The sequence below is a fragment of the Mycteria americana genome, chromosome 7 (genome assembly GCF_035582795.1).
Source record: "Mycteria americana isolate JAX WOST 10 ecotype Jacksonville Zoo and Gardens chromosome 7, USCA_MyAme_1.0, whole genome shotgun sequence".
NCBI classification, from domain to species: Eukaryota; Metazoa; Chordata; class Aves; order Ciconiiformes; family Ciconiidae; genus Mycteria; species Mycteria americana.
In genome coordinates, this window is record NC_134371.1 from 53,153,247 (window position 1) to 53,168,085 (window position 14,839).

At 40.6% G+C, this 14,839-nt stretch overlaps 1 protein-coding gene across 1 annotated transcript in view; it reads left to right on the top strand.

The window, feature by feature from the left end:
* Window positions 1–1,990, top strand: part of SELENOF (selenoprotein F) — a 28,802-nt gene extending 26,812 nt beyond the window's left edge. The window contains exon 5 of the mRNA XM_075508455.1: window positions 977–1,990. Within this exon, the coding sequence (XP_075364570.1) occupies window positions 977–1,108 (132 nt within the window). The 3' untranslated portion in view covers window positions 1,109–1,990. The remainder of the gene's footprint in view (window positions 1–976) is intronic.
* Window positions 1,991–14,839: the final 12,849 nt, after the last annotated feature.

Below are 14,839 nucleotides of genomic sequence, written 5' to 3' on the forward strand. Positions count from 1 at the left end.
CCTGCACAGGCATTAGTTTGTGTGGTGGGCCAAGGAGAACAAGTAGGTGTTTCTCACATACCCACATCTCTTCGTTTGACTTGTTCCTCCACTTTCCTCTCTTTGACATTAAATGCAAGTCAGAAGCCTGAACTGAAGCTGTTTCCTACCTGTTTTAGTTAAGGCAAGTAACTCTGTTCTGGATCTCAAGATAAACATTTACTGCTCTTAATGTGTTTTAATTTCCTGTGAAATGAGGCCTCTTTGTCCCTTATGCTTCCTTCTTTTCTCCCACCCTCATTCCTTAGGACTAGGTAAGAAAGTATCTAATCCAGAGCTGCAGACACTGGCCAACTGCTGCTGGTGGAGTATGCAACCCACAGCATGTCTGTCTAAAGCTTCAGTATGGTGTCTCCCCTCTTACTAGTTCTTCCTCTGCATAGGCACGTGCACGCAAACTCTAGCTTTGAACATCTACTTCTCCTTTGAATCTGGACAGTAGGTGAAAAAAATATTGGAAGAGAGGAGGTAGTGGCATAGGAGAAAACAAGCTGACAGACTGATCTCATAAGCTTAATTTGATTTTTATAGATCTGTTTTCTTCAAGAAAAGTAGAATACATTGTTGTTAAACACTAGTAATGAAATTCATAAAATCAGAACAAAATACGTGGCACTTGAATATTTATAGCATTGAGCATTGTCAGGAACAACCAAGCTTGTCTGTTTGTTTTTTAAGAATTCTAAGCTTTAAAAAGCCAAAGCTTAGGTTGATTTCTTAGCACAATTGTATTGCCAAAGGTTGCCCAGAATACTCTGATTTAATTTAGTACTCTGTTCTTAAGTATTCATACTTCATGGTGTCACTCTTTGGACTTTTCACTATTCTTGCTTTGACATCTTTTTAACAGATTTAATCATTTGGGGAGGCAGGGAGGAGTGTTAATATGGAGAATGCATTTCCCAGCCCAAGATAACTGACTTTTTTTTTTCTGCAGTATGTGCGTGGTTCTGACCCTGTACTAAAGCTGCTGGACGACAGTGGGAACATTGCAGAAGAACTAAGCATCCTCAAGTGGAATACAGATAGTGTGGAAGAATTTCTAAGTGAAAAATTAGAACGTCTATAAATCATTGCTTTCAGTCCTCTTTCCTTTTCATGTTTTGTCATGGTAATCTTCTCAGATGTGGTGTGCTACAATTGAAAAAACATTCCAGCTTCTATATTAATTTAAAAATATCTGTTGTGCTGTACTAAACATCTTGTAATTAGAAGGCGGAAGCTTCAGCACACATATCTGACAAGCTGACAAACAGAATAGCTTGTCTTAATATATTTCAGCTCTTAATGCATTTATCACTAACAATGCTTTGTTTTGACGTTAATTATGCAAATATCAGTTTGTTATAATTGGACCTGTTTTTACAAATGCTCTTAAAACTGAAGAGCTTCAAATAATTGAAATTATTACCATGCTTTTTGTCTGCTGCTGTTTGTAAGAAAGTCAGAACCAAATGCAATGTACTATCTCCCAAAGAAACTTGACTGCTAATGCCCTCTTCGTTTTTGTATTTGAACTGTCCTTTTTATAGAAGCATTGTTTACGGTGAGTATCTAGTTCACAGGTTTTGAAGCTGATGGAGGAACTCATGCTCTGGTACTGTGAAACATTTAGTAAGTACACTTTAGTGAAGACTACATAGAAAACCTCTGAGGTGTATGGAAGTCAGATGTCAGGTGTGCTTTACATTAAGTGTTTTGCTTCAGAAAACATGAGATGTAAGTCTTGAAAAACCTTTCCTTCTAACTTTCACAAGTTTATTGGAACTATGTTTATCAAATGAATTTATAAACTGTTCTCTTAAAATGTATATTTTCTTTCTCAGTTGAAATTTATGTGAACAGGGAATATAGACAGTATGTATGGTAATGAGTCAAATCCATTATGACTTGTCAGGTTTTTTCCACTTAAAGTGAATAAATATTGTAAGCAAGAATAATGTGTTTTTTTCTGAAGTTTAATTAGCAAATAAGTCTTCCCTTTAACTACTTCATGCGCACCAGTTTTTGGTTGGATGGGTGTTATGCTATGGCCTGAATTGGTACTCAGTTTTTCTCTTCAAATAAAATTTTATATCTCAAGAAATTTCTTTACAACTTACAGATTTTATTCCCAACTTTTGAGGAAAAAATCATCAGCTTCATAGCAGAACAATAAACTTGGGACTGAGACCACACTAAATTATCAGAAGTAATACACTAAGGTGATTCTTTAGGCATAGCCTTCTGAGTTTTTATTCCTGAAATATAAACTCTTAGAAGGTGCATACAGCTAGGTCACATGATATAATCCTTGTTCTCTCTCTCACTCTTTATTCTATGCCTTTCACTTTTACCCTTGTAAAACATGCTGCTTATCTCCCAGATGACTCAGTGTGAGACAGCTACAATAGTGGTCACCACTGTCTTCGAGAAATATGAACTCTACACAGAAAGCACAAATCTTTGCAGTTTGTGCTAACTTGTCAAACATGGATTTGTTCTTGGGACATGTGATACATTAGTCAGCAAATGAGCTACAACCAAAACATGTGGAATGACAATGAGTATTTTGGTAGTAAAAATATGCTGCCATCCACTGGTCTTTTAATATACTGACTATATCCCATACTTCTCATTCCTATATTTGCCAACAAGGGATTTCATTTTCTGTGTTGATCACTTATCATGCTGCTTTAGCAGAATATTTTAACCTTGTCCTTCTCCCCAGCCTTATGTCCTCTTTACCACTCAGTGGAGAGATTGTTTGCTTCATTTGATATTTACCAAATAATTTCTCTCAGTATTTCTTTCTTCTTCCTCCTTAACATGATGGCCAATGGGTTTCTGACCTTCAACCTCCCTTTTCTTTCCATGTCTTGCTGCTGCTGGCCCACTACTTCCCTACACAAATGTCCTCTTCCAAAGCTAGGTCCTTCACTCCTGCTCTTGCTTGTCTTTCACTGAAGCAAGGAACTCACTCTTGTACCAGGAAACAACCATCCCATAGTGGAGGAGAATGACAGGCCAAAGAATTTCTCCTCCAGCATAACTGGGTTTTGACTGTAGTCCCAATACTGTTTCTGTAGCCTCTGACCTTTTCCAGTACTGGTCCTCACTTATTTTCATCAATGAGACTGGAAATTATCTTTTCTCCCAGTTTTCCTCCTGGGTTCCTGATTTGCCAATTCCTATTCCACATACTAATCTTGCCTTGTAATACAGATATTTACTCTCTTAGCTTAGAAGCACACACAAGGTACTTCCCTGTATACTTTCCTATATATAGGAAAATGTTGAGAGTCTTCCACGATTCTCTTACTGAGCTCCTGGGCCCTGAACCTACTTGATCTGTTAGCCTCTAGCAAAAGCTTAATTGCCTATGCTTCTTGGCCTGTTGACTGTTCTCTGTGCTGTTCTTGAAGTGTCAAATTCATCCTGTCCTTGCTTTATTCTTTCTTATTCTCTCTCATTCTATCCTTTTAGATGATATTCAGGTTCTTGGCTCTACAGCCATGTGCTAGGAACATTTAACATTCTGGCAAAAATGAGCTGGGCTTTGTGCTAAAAGAGGCAGTTGGAGTGGGGAATAATTTCTTTTGGAAATTCTTAAGTTTCTATTTATCAGTGTGGGGTTTTTTTCCTCCAGTCTGCAGCTGCAAAAATTCATAGAGCTCAAAAGGTTATTTTGGCTTGTGGCAATTAACTACACAAAATACAAGGTTTAAAGCTCCTGTTTAAAAAGGAAGTGATTCATTTTTACTTATAGCCATGATAAGCACCCAGTACTTCATGAAAGGCATTCACTCAGATTTATGTAAGAATTATTTAGTCTTATATAATGCTCTTGTTGTGCCAAATCTTGAGAGAGTTAATGAAAGGAAGATTAAAAGCAGCAGGCATGCATGACTGAGTTGAAATATGAAGTGTCCATCTACCCCTCCTATCTTTTTAGAAGGAAAAAAGAAGGCAATGCATACTCTCTCCTGCAAGATAAGTACTTTTTTAAAAAAAAAAGAAGTGTTGTACATTCCATTTTCTACATATGGTATGTAGATGAACTTGAAGCATAGTGTACAAGCTACTCAGAAGGGTTTCCTGGGTACCTGCTTAGTCATAGGTTCCTGCAGTGTGAACTGGAACGAAATGATTGTAGCAGGCAAAAATCTGTTTCAGAGCTAAAGGAAACCTTCTAGCAGACATTAAAATCATGGAAAGAAAGTAAGTATTCAACTGTGTCTTTGTTTTATTGTTTCATTACATAGACAGAACAAGAACAGATTGCCAACTTAATGAAGAGTGCACACGAAAAAAAGTATGAGCCCAGGTTTCTGAACACCTATTGAGAATATAACTTTTTTTGAACCTGAGCTTTCAGAAACAAAGTAAATCTTCTGATGTTCCTCTTCAGCCAGGGAGATTAGACCTCCTTCCCCTCAAAAAACCAAAAAGAAATTAAAAGGCAAAAAATGCTTCCTTGTCATTCTACTTCATTAGCACAGAAGCAGGATTTTGAGAGCTGCATTACAACTTCTCTACATTCCACCCATAAAGGCAAACAGGCTCAAATCTAACTTGAGATAGTTTCAAGAGTGCATTGCAAGGAACAATATCATTTGCTGGTTCTTGCAGTGTGTAAGGAAGGTTAGACAAAGCACAAAGTTTTCTTTGCAAGGGATGCTTTGACCACGTAAAGTGGACTTTGAAATTTCTCAAGCGTGCCTGAGAAGGGTCCATCAAATGCTAAAACGCAGGATATTTCTATCAAAAGCAGCTAAAGAAAACACTATCTTCTGAATTTGTGTGGTTTTCCTTGAGTTGTTAACTGTTAAGGCCCAGCCCAATTACTTTGAAACATTTGCTGTCATGTCTAAGAGGAAGAGCCCAAGGGACAAGATATCCAAGGAGACAAAGAACAGACAGCCCACTGACATGTTATGTTATGGAACACCTGTGGTTCAGAACACCAGCTTCCCTCCCAAATGCACTCTGCTGAAAAGTCTAAGCAGAGGGTAGCTGGAGAGTATTTTCAGTAATTTTTTTTCCTTATCACTTGTCATAAAGGATGGACAGAAGGAAACACATTATGAAATTACTTACCTAGTGAGCTCAGACAGGAGACAAACTACAGAAGCAGTCAGAGTATTCTTGCATTTGTTGATTTAAATAGGAACCATGGCACCAGGTGAACACAGACTGTCTCAGAGAGTACCTAATTATCTGTTATGTTTTGAAATGGATTCTCGATGCTGAACGAGGCCTATCAGCTTCGTTGCTGTCCAAGAAGCAAGGTATCCAACTACATGTTTCAGTTGCACCTTTGTACACTGAAAGCCTTACATACAGCAGCATGTGTGTCCACTGACGTACAAGTTAAAAAAGGTTCTAAACACTGAGAAATGGAATATGTCTCAACAGTTCCCACTACCAAGGCAACCAAGATCAAAAGAGTTGATAATGATTTACCCTTGCATCAAGCAAGCACTTCTTTTAAATCATAGTTCATTTTGTCTGCTCCCAGGCTGTGTTGTCAAGCATATTTGTTTCAAAGCACTTGCAGCAATGCAGTGGTCCCAGGTGACCTAGACAGCCTAATGCATAGGCTTCAACTAGACAGTGGTGACATACATACCCTCATATGGGTATTCCTACCAGTAATTGTTTTCCTTGAAAGTACACACCACACATATATTTTACAGGGGCCCAGTACAAAGCTGTATCAATGACATACATATTGTGCATCTTTTGGAAGTTTATCCTGGCAGCCTTCAGAGGCCATATATGATGCCTAGTATAGTGTAAACATTTTGTAGAATGGAATTGATCCTAGCGCATAGGAGTTCAGTTAGAGTTGCAGATACCTGCCAGGATGAGCACTTTGGTGGTCGTGATAAGTTTGGGTAGGTCTGTACCACATCAAAGACAGGTAAGAGCACATGTTGTTGTGCCTTGGGAAGTTATAGTCTGACTAATTTCAAAAAAATAAGACACGCTTGTATGAGTATCATTACAAGCTATAAATACTGTGAGGGCATCTTGGAGCGTATACCAGAGTATACATAATGGAAGTTTAAACCACATCTTTGCTACAGCATGCTGCAGTTGTGCCTTCAGTGCTGCTGCCGCTTTGTCTCCCTGAGGGTTACCTGCTCACTGCTTTCAGATTGAGATTAAGATCAGGTCACTTGACTAGAAATAAAGTTATGTCCTTATCCATTTCTGGAATACAAAGATACTCTTTGCTCTGAACATCTCCCAAAAGTGACAGCAAATAAAAGAACATATTAGAAATGGAGTGGAGGGGAAAACAATTGCATATTTTCATAGGAACACTTAACAGTGTTTTATATTTAGTAGGAACAAGGGCATGAAATGAAGACAGCAGGACAGTAACAACTAAGCAGTAATTTGAGTAAGAATTAAGCCGTTTAGTAAAAATCAATGGATCCTACAAAAGCTATGAAACAACATAATATTTTCTCATAAATAACTCAGGGTTTCGATCTCAATAAAACAGCTAAGATTTGTACACAAAATAGAGCACCTTAATTTCTTGCTTTAAAAGTCATGTGTAATTTACTGCTATATTAATTACATAGGCTTTCAACAAGTTATTCTTCTAAAGAAATGTAGTTGTATGTTCATGTGCCATACAAAATATATCACAAAAAAATAAGGGTTAACAATCAAACTAGCAGAATCAAACTCTAGAGACTGGGATACTTCTGCTTTGTCTTAGTTTTAAGTGCCTGATTTACTCAGCAGCAGCAGGACAGCAATCATTCTAGTGAGTCAACATTGTAACAGCACAGCATGAGAGTTTTTTGGTTCTCAGTATCCTTCCCAAGATTTTACTGTGGTAAAATCCCACTATAATTCATGCTGGATGGAATGGGAAGGAATAAATCAGTCTTACTATAAAACCACAAATTCATCTAAGAATATATTTCCTAGTTTCTGTATAATGGAAATCCTCAGAGGTGGCTGTGTTAGTATTTGATATATAGGAATAACTGCTTAATGGATTCACAGTGTAGAAGTCGTAACATTTCCAAAATGATTCACTAGAGCAGTTCCATACCTTGACCTTCTCAGCCAGCATCCGGCACTGCAGTGCAGTACATATCCTGGAGCTGGGAATACATCCCCTTGGGGCTGAGTGCATCAAGCACAAAAGAAACCATTTCTGAAGTCGCCAGCAAAGGCTACGTTCATGGGTGAGAACAGGGTAAAGAGACATTCCACAGCACTTTTTACCTACCAGGTAGATGGGGCCCAAGCAGATGCCTGGTTAGGAAGGGCATAAAAGAATACTTCATCATTTCTTTTAGAAAGCCATACATGGGAAGGTAATCTACATGGTATGTCTCAGTAACTGTAGAAAAAGGGTTCCACAGGATGGGTGACAGCAGCAGAACCTGCATGCCAGGGTGCAACCGCTATTCAGGAGTCCCACTAAACAAGAAGGAGGTGGGAAGACATTGGGACACAGCTTTGTGGCTTAGAGCAGCGTAACAGTCTCTCCCAGGTAACTCCAGTCGATCTCCCAGAAACAAAATCAGGACTATGGATGGGTAAAACCTTATCAGAAGAGAATCTCCGTGGTACCTAAAAGTGGAAGACCTGTAAGGGAACCTCTGGCTTTTGTTTTCTGGGATATAAACTTGAAGGTCACCTCAGAATTTTTCCTTAAAAGTACTTCTAGGTGCATCCCTCAGTAATTTTAATACCATTACTTGTAAGTTTTGTATCCTGAAAAGACACTGGAAGATGTTTGCTTGACAATGATCTTTTGAGGTTGGATTTAATTTGGTTAACTAGGAGCCTTTCTGATTCCCCTCCTAAGTTTAAAGCGAGACTGGTAGGAAAGCACATCATTTAGTATTTGCTTCTGCGTGCTTGGGGCCAAGCTATGGTTAGGAGGGCAATTCATGTTTTGGTATAGTTTAATTCTTTTTAACCCAGTATTATCTTTGTGTAGTTATTTCAGTGGCACAATGGCTCAAACCACAGACTAAAGCATTCCTCACCTTAAATATGGGCAGAGAAAAATTTCCACTTTTCTCTGTTGTAGGATGTATGTAATTTCAAGGCAGGATGTCTATCAAACCTATCTCTAGGCTACAAACCTATCTCTGACTAGGCTGTAAATTCTATGGGCAAACACAGATTTTTGGTGCAGGAGGATAAGCAGAGAACACCATAGTTAACATAATTTTTTACCCCACCTTTTCCCCCTGCAATCAATGACTTGGTTTCTCCAGTGTTACCCTATGTTTTAGCCTACCTGAACCAGTTTCTGGAAAGCACTGATCTTCAATAAGGAGAGGTCTTGAGAACAGACAGACACATCTTTAACTAGCAGGTTTAGGTGGCTCATGGTGAAACACCTCAGAGCCTCTGTACTTAGTGCAGCCAGGCTCCAACCTGCAGAGTTTCCAGTCAGGCTGTATGACTCTTAATGCTGCCAGCTTATTTCTTCCCCTCCTGGGTCTGACAGAGCAGAGCTGTAATAAGGTGACAAACCGCAGCTTCCCTCCACTCCCAGCAGTGAGGAAACACCCGCATTCACACTCCAGCGTTAGTCAGCCATGCATGCCCCAAACTAAGCAGCCATGTCTCCAGAGGGGAGTCTTGCTAATGCTTTTATAAGATTATCTGCATCAGTCACAGAGTATCTAGTTTTATGACTTTTCACTTCTGAACTCCGCCTCCCCCCACACCGCACGCGTCCCTGGGAGCCCGGCCAGGCTTTCCCCACATGGGGTGCTCGGGCTCTCTGTGGAGGGTCACCACATGCAGCGAGCCCCCCGGGGGGAACAGCCAAGTGCCACCTTCGTCTTGCCAAAAGGTCGCTGAAGGGACTGTAACAAAGAAGATCCATAATCTGATTTTCCCCATTGTGCGGAATAGGCAGAGGTGTGTCTCCGGCTGTGCGACAGCCTCCCCGTGACCTCCCGACTCAGCCTGGACCTTTGCCTTCCGCAGCAGCTCCCTCAGGAGCCTGCGCTGGCACCCCATTCCTGTCACACCAGAGGCCACAGCCCATCAGAACAGCAAATCTGGAGAAACGAAATCAAAGCAGACCTTTTACTTAATCCTGGCTGCAAAGATTCGGGATCTCCCAAAGAAAAGCATGGCAGCTGTCACTGGCCCTCAAACAGATTTTCCAGGCCAAGAAATAAGCCTTACGAATCATTTCTGCATCACTGGAACAAAAGGCGGATCCTACCATCAGGCAAAGCACATATTGCCATGAAACAAATATTAGAGGACATTTGACACCCACACGAAGAGGTGTGTTTACACAAAGGGAGAGAGCGACTTATCTGCACTCTTTTGCGGCCCAGCCGCAGGCTGCCTGGCGCCATCTTGGCAGCCCCTCACTCCTGCTGGCAGCACTGACCACCACACAGGGGACTGGTCGCCACGGCAACTGAGCAGAGCAATTAATGTCAGGCCGATGTTGACGCATTTTCCTAAGGTGATCTGGGAGCCAGGATCGTGTAAGGAAGTGGGTGTAAGAATAGGCTTTTCTTACCTTTATTTAAAAGAAATAAAGTAAGTCTAAAGGGACATTCAGTTTGCTTGTCCTAAGCTTCAGAGCTGTGCGCAGCTTCAGCTCTAGCTAGATGCAGCCTCCCCAGCTCACCCTTTTCCTAGTTTACTGACAGATTCTTCACCGTGAAACTATTTCATTTATCGTCATTTATCATTGTAACAGCTGGGGATTGCTGTAAATTATTTCTGTGAAAGTGAAACTCACCCCTTAGCCTAACGTGAGCATTGCTGCTGTTCACCACCTGTGCATGGACAAGCACTGGAAAGCCACAAAATTTAATACTACTATGAGCATTTTTTCCCCCATTTCTCACCTTTTCTGGGACTGGGCCCCAGTTGGGTCCTGCTCGGGATGGGAGCGTGGTGGCAAGGACCGACCCTGCTCTCGGCAAAACGCGGGCTGCCACCTGCTGCTTAGCATGCACAGGCAGTGCCGTGGCTCTGCGCGTGCTCTCCCCCTTACAGGTTTCGTGAGCCTGAGTTTCTTTGGGCTTAAGTTAAGATATGCATAATCATATCCCTCTTCCTTTTTAGCAGATAATTATTCCTTTAAAATGTACTCAGAAGGAACATTGCTTTACACACTGTGAATCTGTATTCAGCAAGAAATTTTACTCCAGTTTAATTCTGCATCTTTGGTTACAAAATCAGAGGGACAGCATCACTTCGTCATCAATTCACCCCAAGCTGAGAGCATTAAGAGTGTCGACCAGGGATGGAGAAAAGGGCCATTTGGGCCATGAAGATCACACGTGCATGACAGACATATCTGCATTGGAGCTGCACAATTACAGACATCTTTCATGGGTTACTTGTCGTAACGACAGTATTAGTGTATAAACTCTGTATTGAAACAGGCTACTGAAACAGCCACTGAAAAACTCTCTGGATTAACTTCTGTGGCAATCAACAGTTTTCATGTCATCTAAAGTTCACCATCCAGGTAAGAATTGCTGTCATTAGCAGATAAATTCTATACATAGAAAGGCGCATACATGAATGGCCCTGCAGTGAAGCATCTGAGCAACAAGTCGCCTGTTACCAACCTCCCCTTGTTCAGGCACTGAGCAACACCCATGAGCCTGTCAGCATACCTCTAACAGGTCTTCTGTGGACATAGGAGCACAGTATGAAGATGCTGGCATTTTAAGTGGTTTCTAAAGTGTGTTAGTTATGGTAATCGTCTGTCTCCGAGGAGAAGGGAGGCTGTTTGCCTGTGTTGAATGCCAGTGCTTGTGAAACAAGCAAAAGTTGTGATCTTGCTTAAAGTGGTATCATTTCAAGAATTATTTAAAAACTCAGGTAAAAACCTTCATCCAAGCTCAGAGAGCTGTGAGGCTTTCTGAAGAGTTTTCACTGCTCTTTGGTGCCACTCACCACCTCTGTGTACATTAGCATGGCACAGAGGGAGAGGATTACAGAGCAGAAGAGCTGGTGCTGAGAATCCAACATCCACGTGATAGCACATTCCAGGTGTGCTCCTAGAAAACATCCCCTGCTTTCATTTCACATTAAAGGAATCCAGACCACATACTCCAAGACCATGACGACATGAACCTAAGCACACTAAGCAAGGACAACTGGGAGGTTCACATCAAAAGCACACTCCCATTGTGAACCAAAACACTAATGCAGACTATCAAACTGCGTCCCTTCCCAACTCCACAGTCCAAGTCTCCCTTCCTCTGAGCACAGCCATTTGACAAAGAACAGCACCTGATCCCTGTAGATACACCTTTTTTTCAGGATGAACACCCTTGTCACCATTGTTCGTGATCCTACTGTGTGGTTTTAAAAATTGTATTTAGCATATTTGTTACACTGATTTTTGCTGCAGAATTGATAGGATGACAAACAACTACAGTAATCACCATTGAGACAGAATCGGCATTTGGCAGCAGTGCCACAGCGTGGGCTAAAATAACACACTGTTCTCCACTTCTTTTTTTCCAAATGGCTACCGCTGCAAAGCAGCTAGCATTTGATTCCATCCAGCAAAGATCTTACAAATATACATAATCTGAATGTACAAACCATCCTACTCATATAGGCACATTTAAAAGGTTTGCTGGACTCAGACTCATAAGTATGCTATACCTTGCAAGTGCAAAGAACAGAGACATCAGCATTTTTTTAAACTAGAGCAAATAAAAGTTAGATTCAAAATATGCAGGATTTTGCATAAGCTGAGAGCAGCTCAGTGGAGCACAGAAACTAATGCCACTGGCTCTGGTCCTCTATGGTCAGAGAAGCAGTAGCCTACAGGGGTTGTTGGGACAGAAAGTGTCTGGAAACGTCCAGTCTAGGAAGAGCTACCATCTATACAAGTCTCACATACATAGCGATCGAAGTCTCCAGGAGAATTAAATGAAACTACCTGCACACCCGCTCAATATTCATCTGGCACCAAAATTTAAATACCTCTCCAGTGAAATTCTACAATGCTTTAAAGACATTAAGCTACCGGTCTAGCCCATTGCACCCTATCCATGAACCCACATTCAACTAGACTCCCCTCATTTCTAATCTTAATTGGTTTCCTTATTTATTCCATCAGCCATTCCATGCCAAATTTAGCTGAACACTATTTATCCTTAAGCATGTCTTAAATTTAAAAAAAAAAAAAAAAAGTGTGTGATCTACAGACTTTTTTACAGGATTAACACTATTATCAAAAAGCTTTATGTTCCTCCCTTGTTACCACAGATTTCTCCAAGCCTGTCAGCATATTAGCAAGCACATACTACCTAATGATCCCAACTGGGATTGCAGCTGGAACCACAGGGTTTCCACTGGACACTGACAGGTGGAGTTTGGATTTTGGTTTTCTAATCATTCATTTCTCACCATCTGCAGTCCTACAACCTCTTACCTTCTTGCTCACCAATAATGGCAGGGTTTGAGCCTGTCTGGGAAGCTGGAGGGAGGAAGAATCTGCACTTCCAAGAAGCCATCGCCTGCAGCACAAATGGTGCAGAGAAACTTCAGACTCCAGTGGTAAAGCAACGGAGCAGGTCTGGTGGAGGCAGAACCCAGCCCGCCTTTTGGTTCCCATCATTCACAGCCGCAAACTCAAGTGCTACCAGCTGTGTGAGCTCAGTCAAGTGCAACTTGGAAAAGCCTTAGGGTAGCCATGGTAACTTGCAGATCTTTACCTGATGCACTAGAGTCACTGTATTCTGCTTTTGAGAGAAATACTCTTGTCGCTAGAAGTATCTTAATATTAAAATCTACAGATCTAAAAAAGCTAGAAAGCTTTGAATTGACAGGAAAAAAAAATTCCTATTAAGTTGACACTAGCAGTTATTCTATTAGCACAGGGCAAATATGTCTGTTCTGATCCAGGCTGGACACTGTCTACTTCTGTGTTCCCAAGTGGCTGCCAGACCTTCTCACAACTGGTGCTGAACAATTTTTTTCTTTTTCTTTTTTTTTTTTTTTTTTTTAAACAGGCTGTCCAAGAACCAAAGCAAGAGAGCAAAATGAAAGTTTAGGAAAATGATAAAATAATGTCAGGGTCTCCTTTCAGGACAACGAGTGAGAATTAATTCAATCTGAAATATTTTTTCGCTCTTGCTGTAAATACAAAATGTGAGCACGGCCCCTGAGAGGTCACCTCTGAGCCAACCTTTACAGGAGGATATGACTAAGGCACAAGCCAGCAGGAAACAGTAGGCTCAATCATCACTAAGACAACATGGATGAATCATCCCCCATTTCTGTGCTGCAGTTTCTCCCAGGTAAACAGAGACAACACTCACCTTTGTAAAGGAAGTTTATGATCAGCAATATGGAGGAATTACACTGAAAATAATGAATAGTTTCTCTGCAGGGGGAACAGGATTAAAAACCTAGAAACTCTCCTCAATGCTTAATATTATCAATGCAGAAACACCAATGCTATTTCCACTGGATGGCGTGTAAAGGTTGATGTGGGAAATGTGAAATTCAGCCTCAGTGGCACTACCTTTCCCTTTTCCAAAGATGCTTAAAACATAACTCCCTAAAATCTCCAGAAAGGGGATTTCAACATTTCAAAAATTTCTATCATACAAAACACCCCTATTTCTGAGAATCCTGATGTATATCAACATCACTGTTGAGTATCTAGAATTAAAAGCAATTTAACTCGGAGAAGTAAAATTGGAAGATTATTTCTGGTTTCAAATGTTTCTCCTCTCGAAGAAACAATTTCCTAGCTCATTATTCCAATTCCAATACTTTGCTTCTGCCTATAACTGTGTAAAGACATTTTAAAGCTTTAATTCATTTTGCAATTCTAAATAGCTTCCCTTAATCGCTCATGTCAAACACCTATTTTGCGTTTTTAAAAAATTTATAAAACAATTCTGTGCTGTCAGGAGGAAAAAATTTCTTAGCATTCAGATTATTAACTGCATGCAAGCTCCCCATGCTAATGTGTTTCCTATCGTTCACTTCTGGCAGGAAGCTATTTATAAAAGGCATAAAGTTCATACAGTAATTTAGTGTTTGCATTCATGGTACATTTTCTTGCCATTCCCTCAGCTAAGGTACAGAATTCACCAAGCTACCCAATTTGTTTGGAGGGGTTTCTCACTGCCAGATGCCATGCTGAATGCTCCATGTCCCTGAACAATGGTAAGGGCAGTAGCATAGAAGACAACTGAGGTTGTGTCTGTCAGCTTGACTGATACTTTGCATTTTCACCAAACACAAATTCGCATGGCTAAGTGAAACTAACAAGCTTGCAATGTACTGTCTTGTACTTCCATTAATAGCTGTGTGATTAATTGGTTACAGCCCATTATATTAGCACATACCCGGTTAGGAATTCTGCTTAAAGAAAAAGGAAATGGATCAGGATTGGTCTGCAAGCCAAGTTTAGCAAGGATTTTCAGCAATTCATAAATTCTTAAGGTGAATGAAATGGAGCAAAAACTAAAACAGTTTCAAGTAGGTCTGAGATATGGGGATTCAACTCTAGTCTCACAGGACTTTGTAGACCTTGACCCTAAATAAATATATACATTTGGCAGTCCACGGAAAATAAGACAGCCTAATTCTGCAGTCCTTGTTTAGACGTACTTGTAGCCATAGTGCCAGAAAGGCAATGACTAACTTCCCATCACCTGATATAGGCACAAACATCATCTACTAACTCTCACAGGAGTTTCTGTTAAACAAGATTCCAGGACTGGACCTTAGTTTATTTATGGCTGATGGGGCTTTGATAACCCTATTGCCTTTCCCAGAAGTATTTATTTCAGACCAGATGACT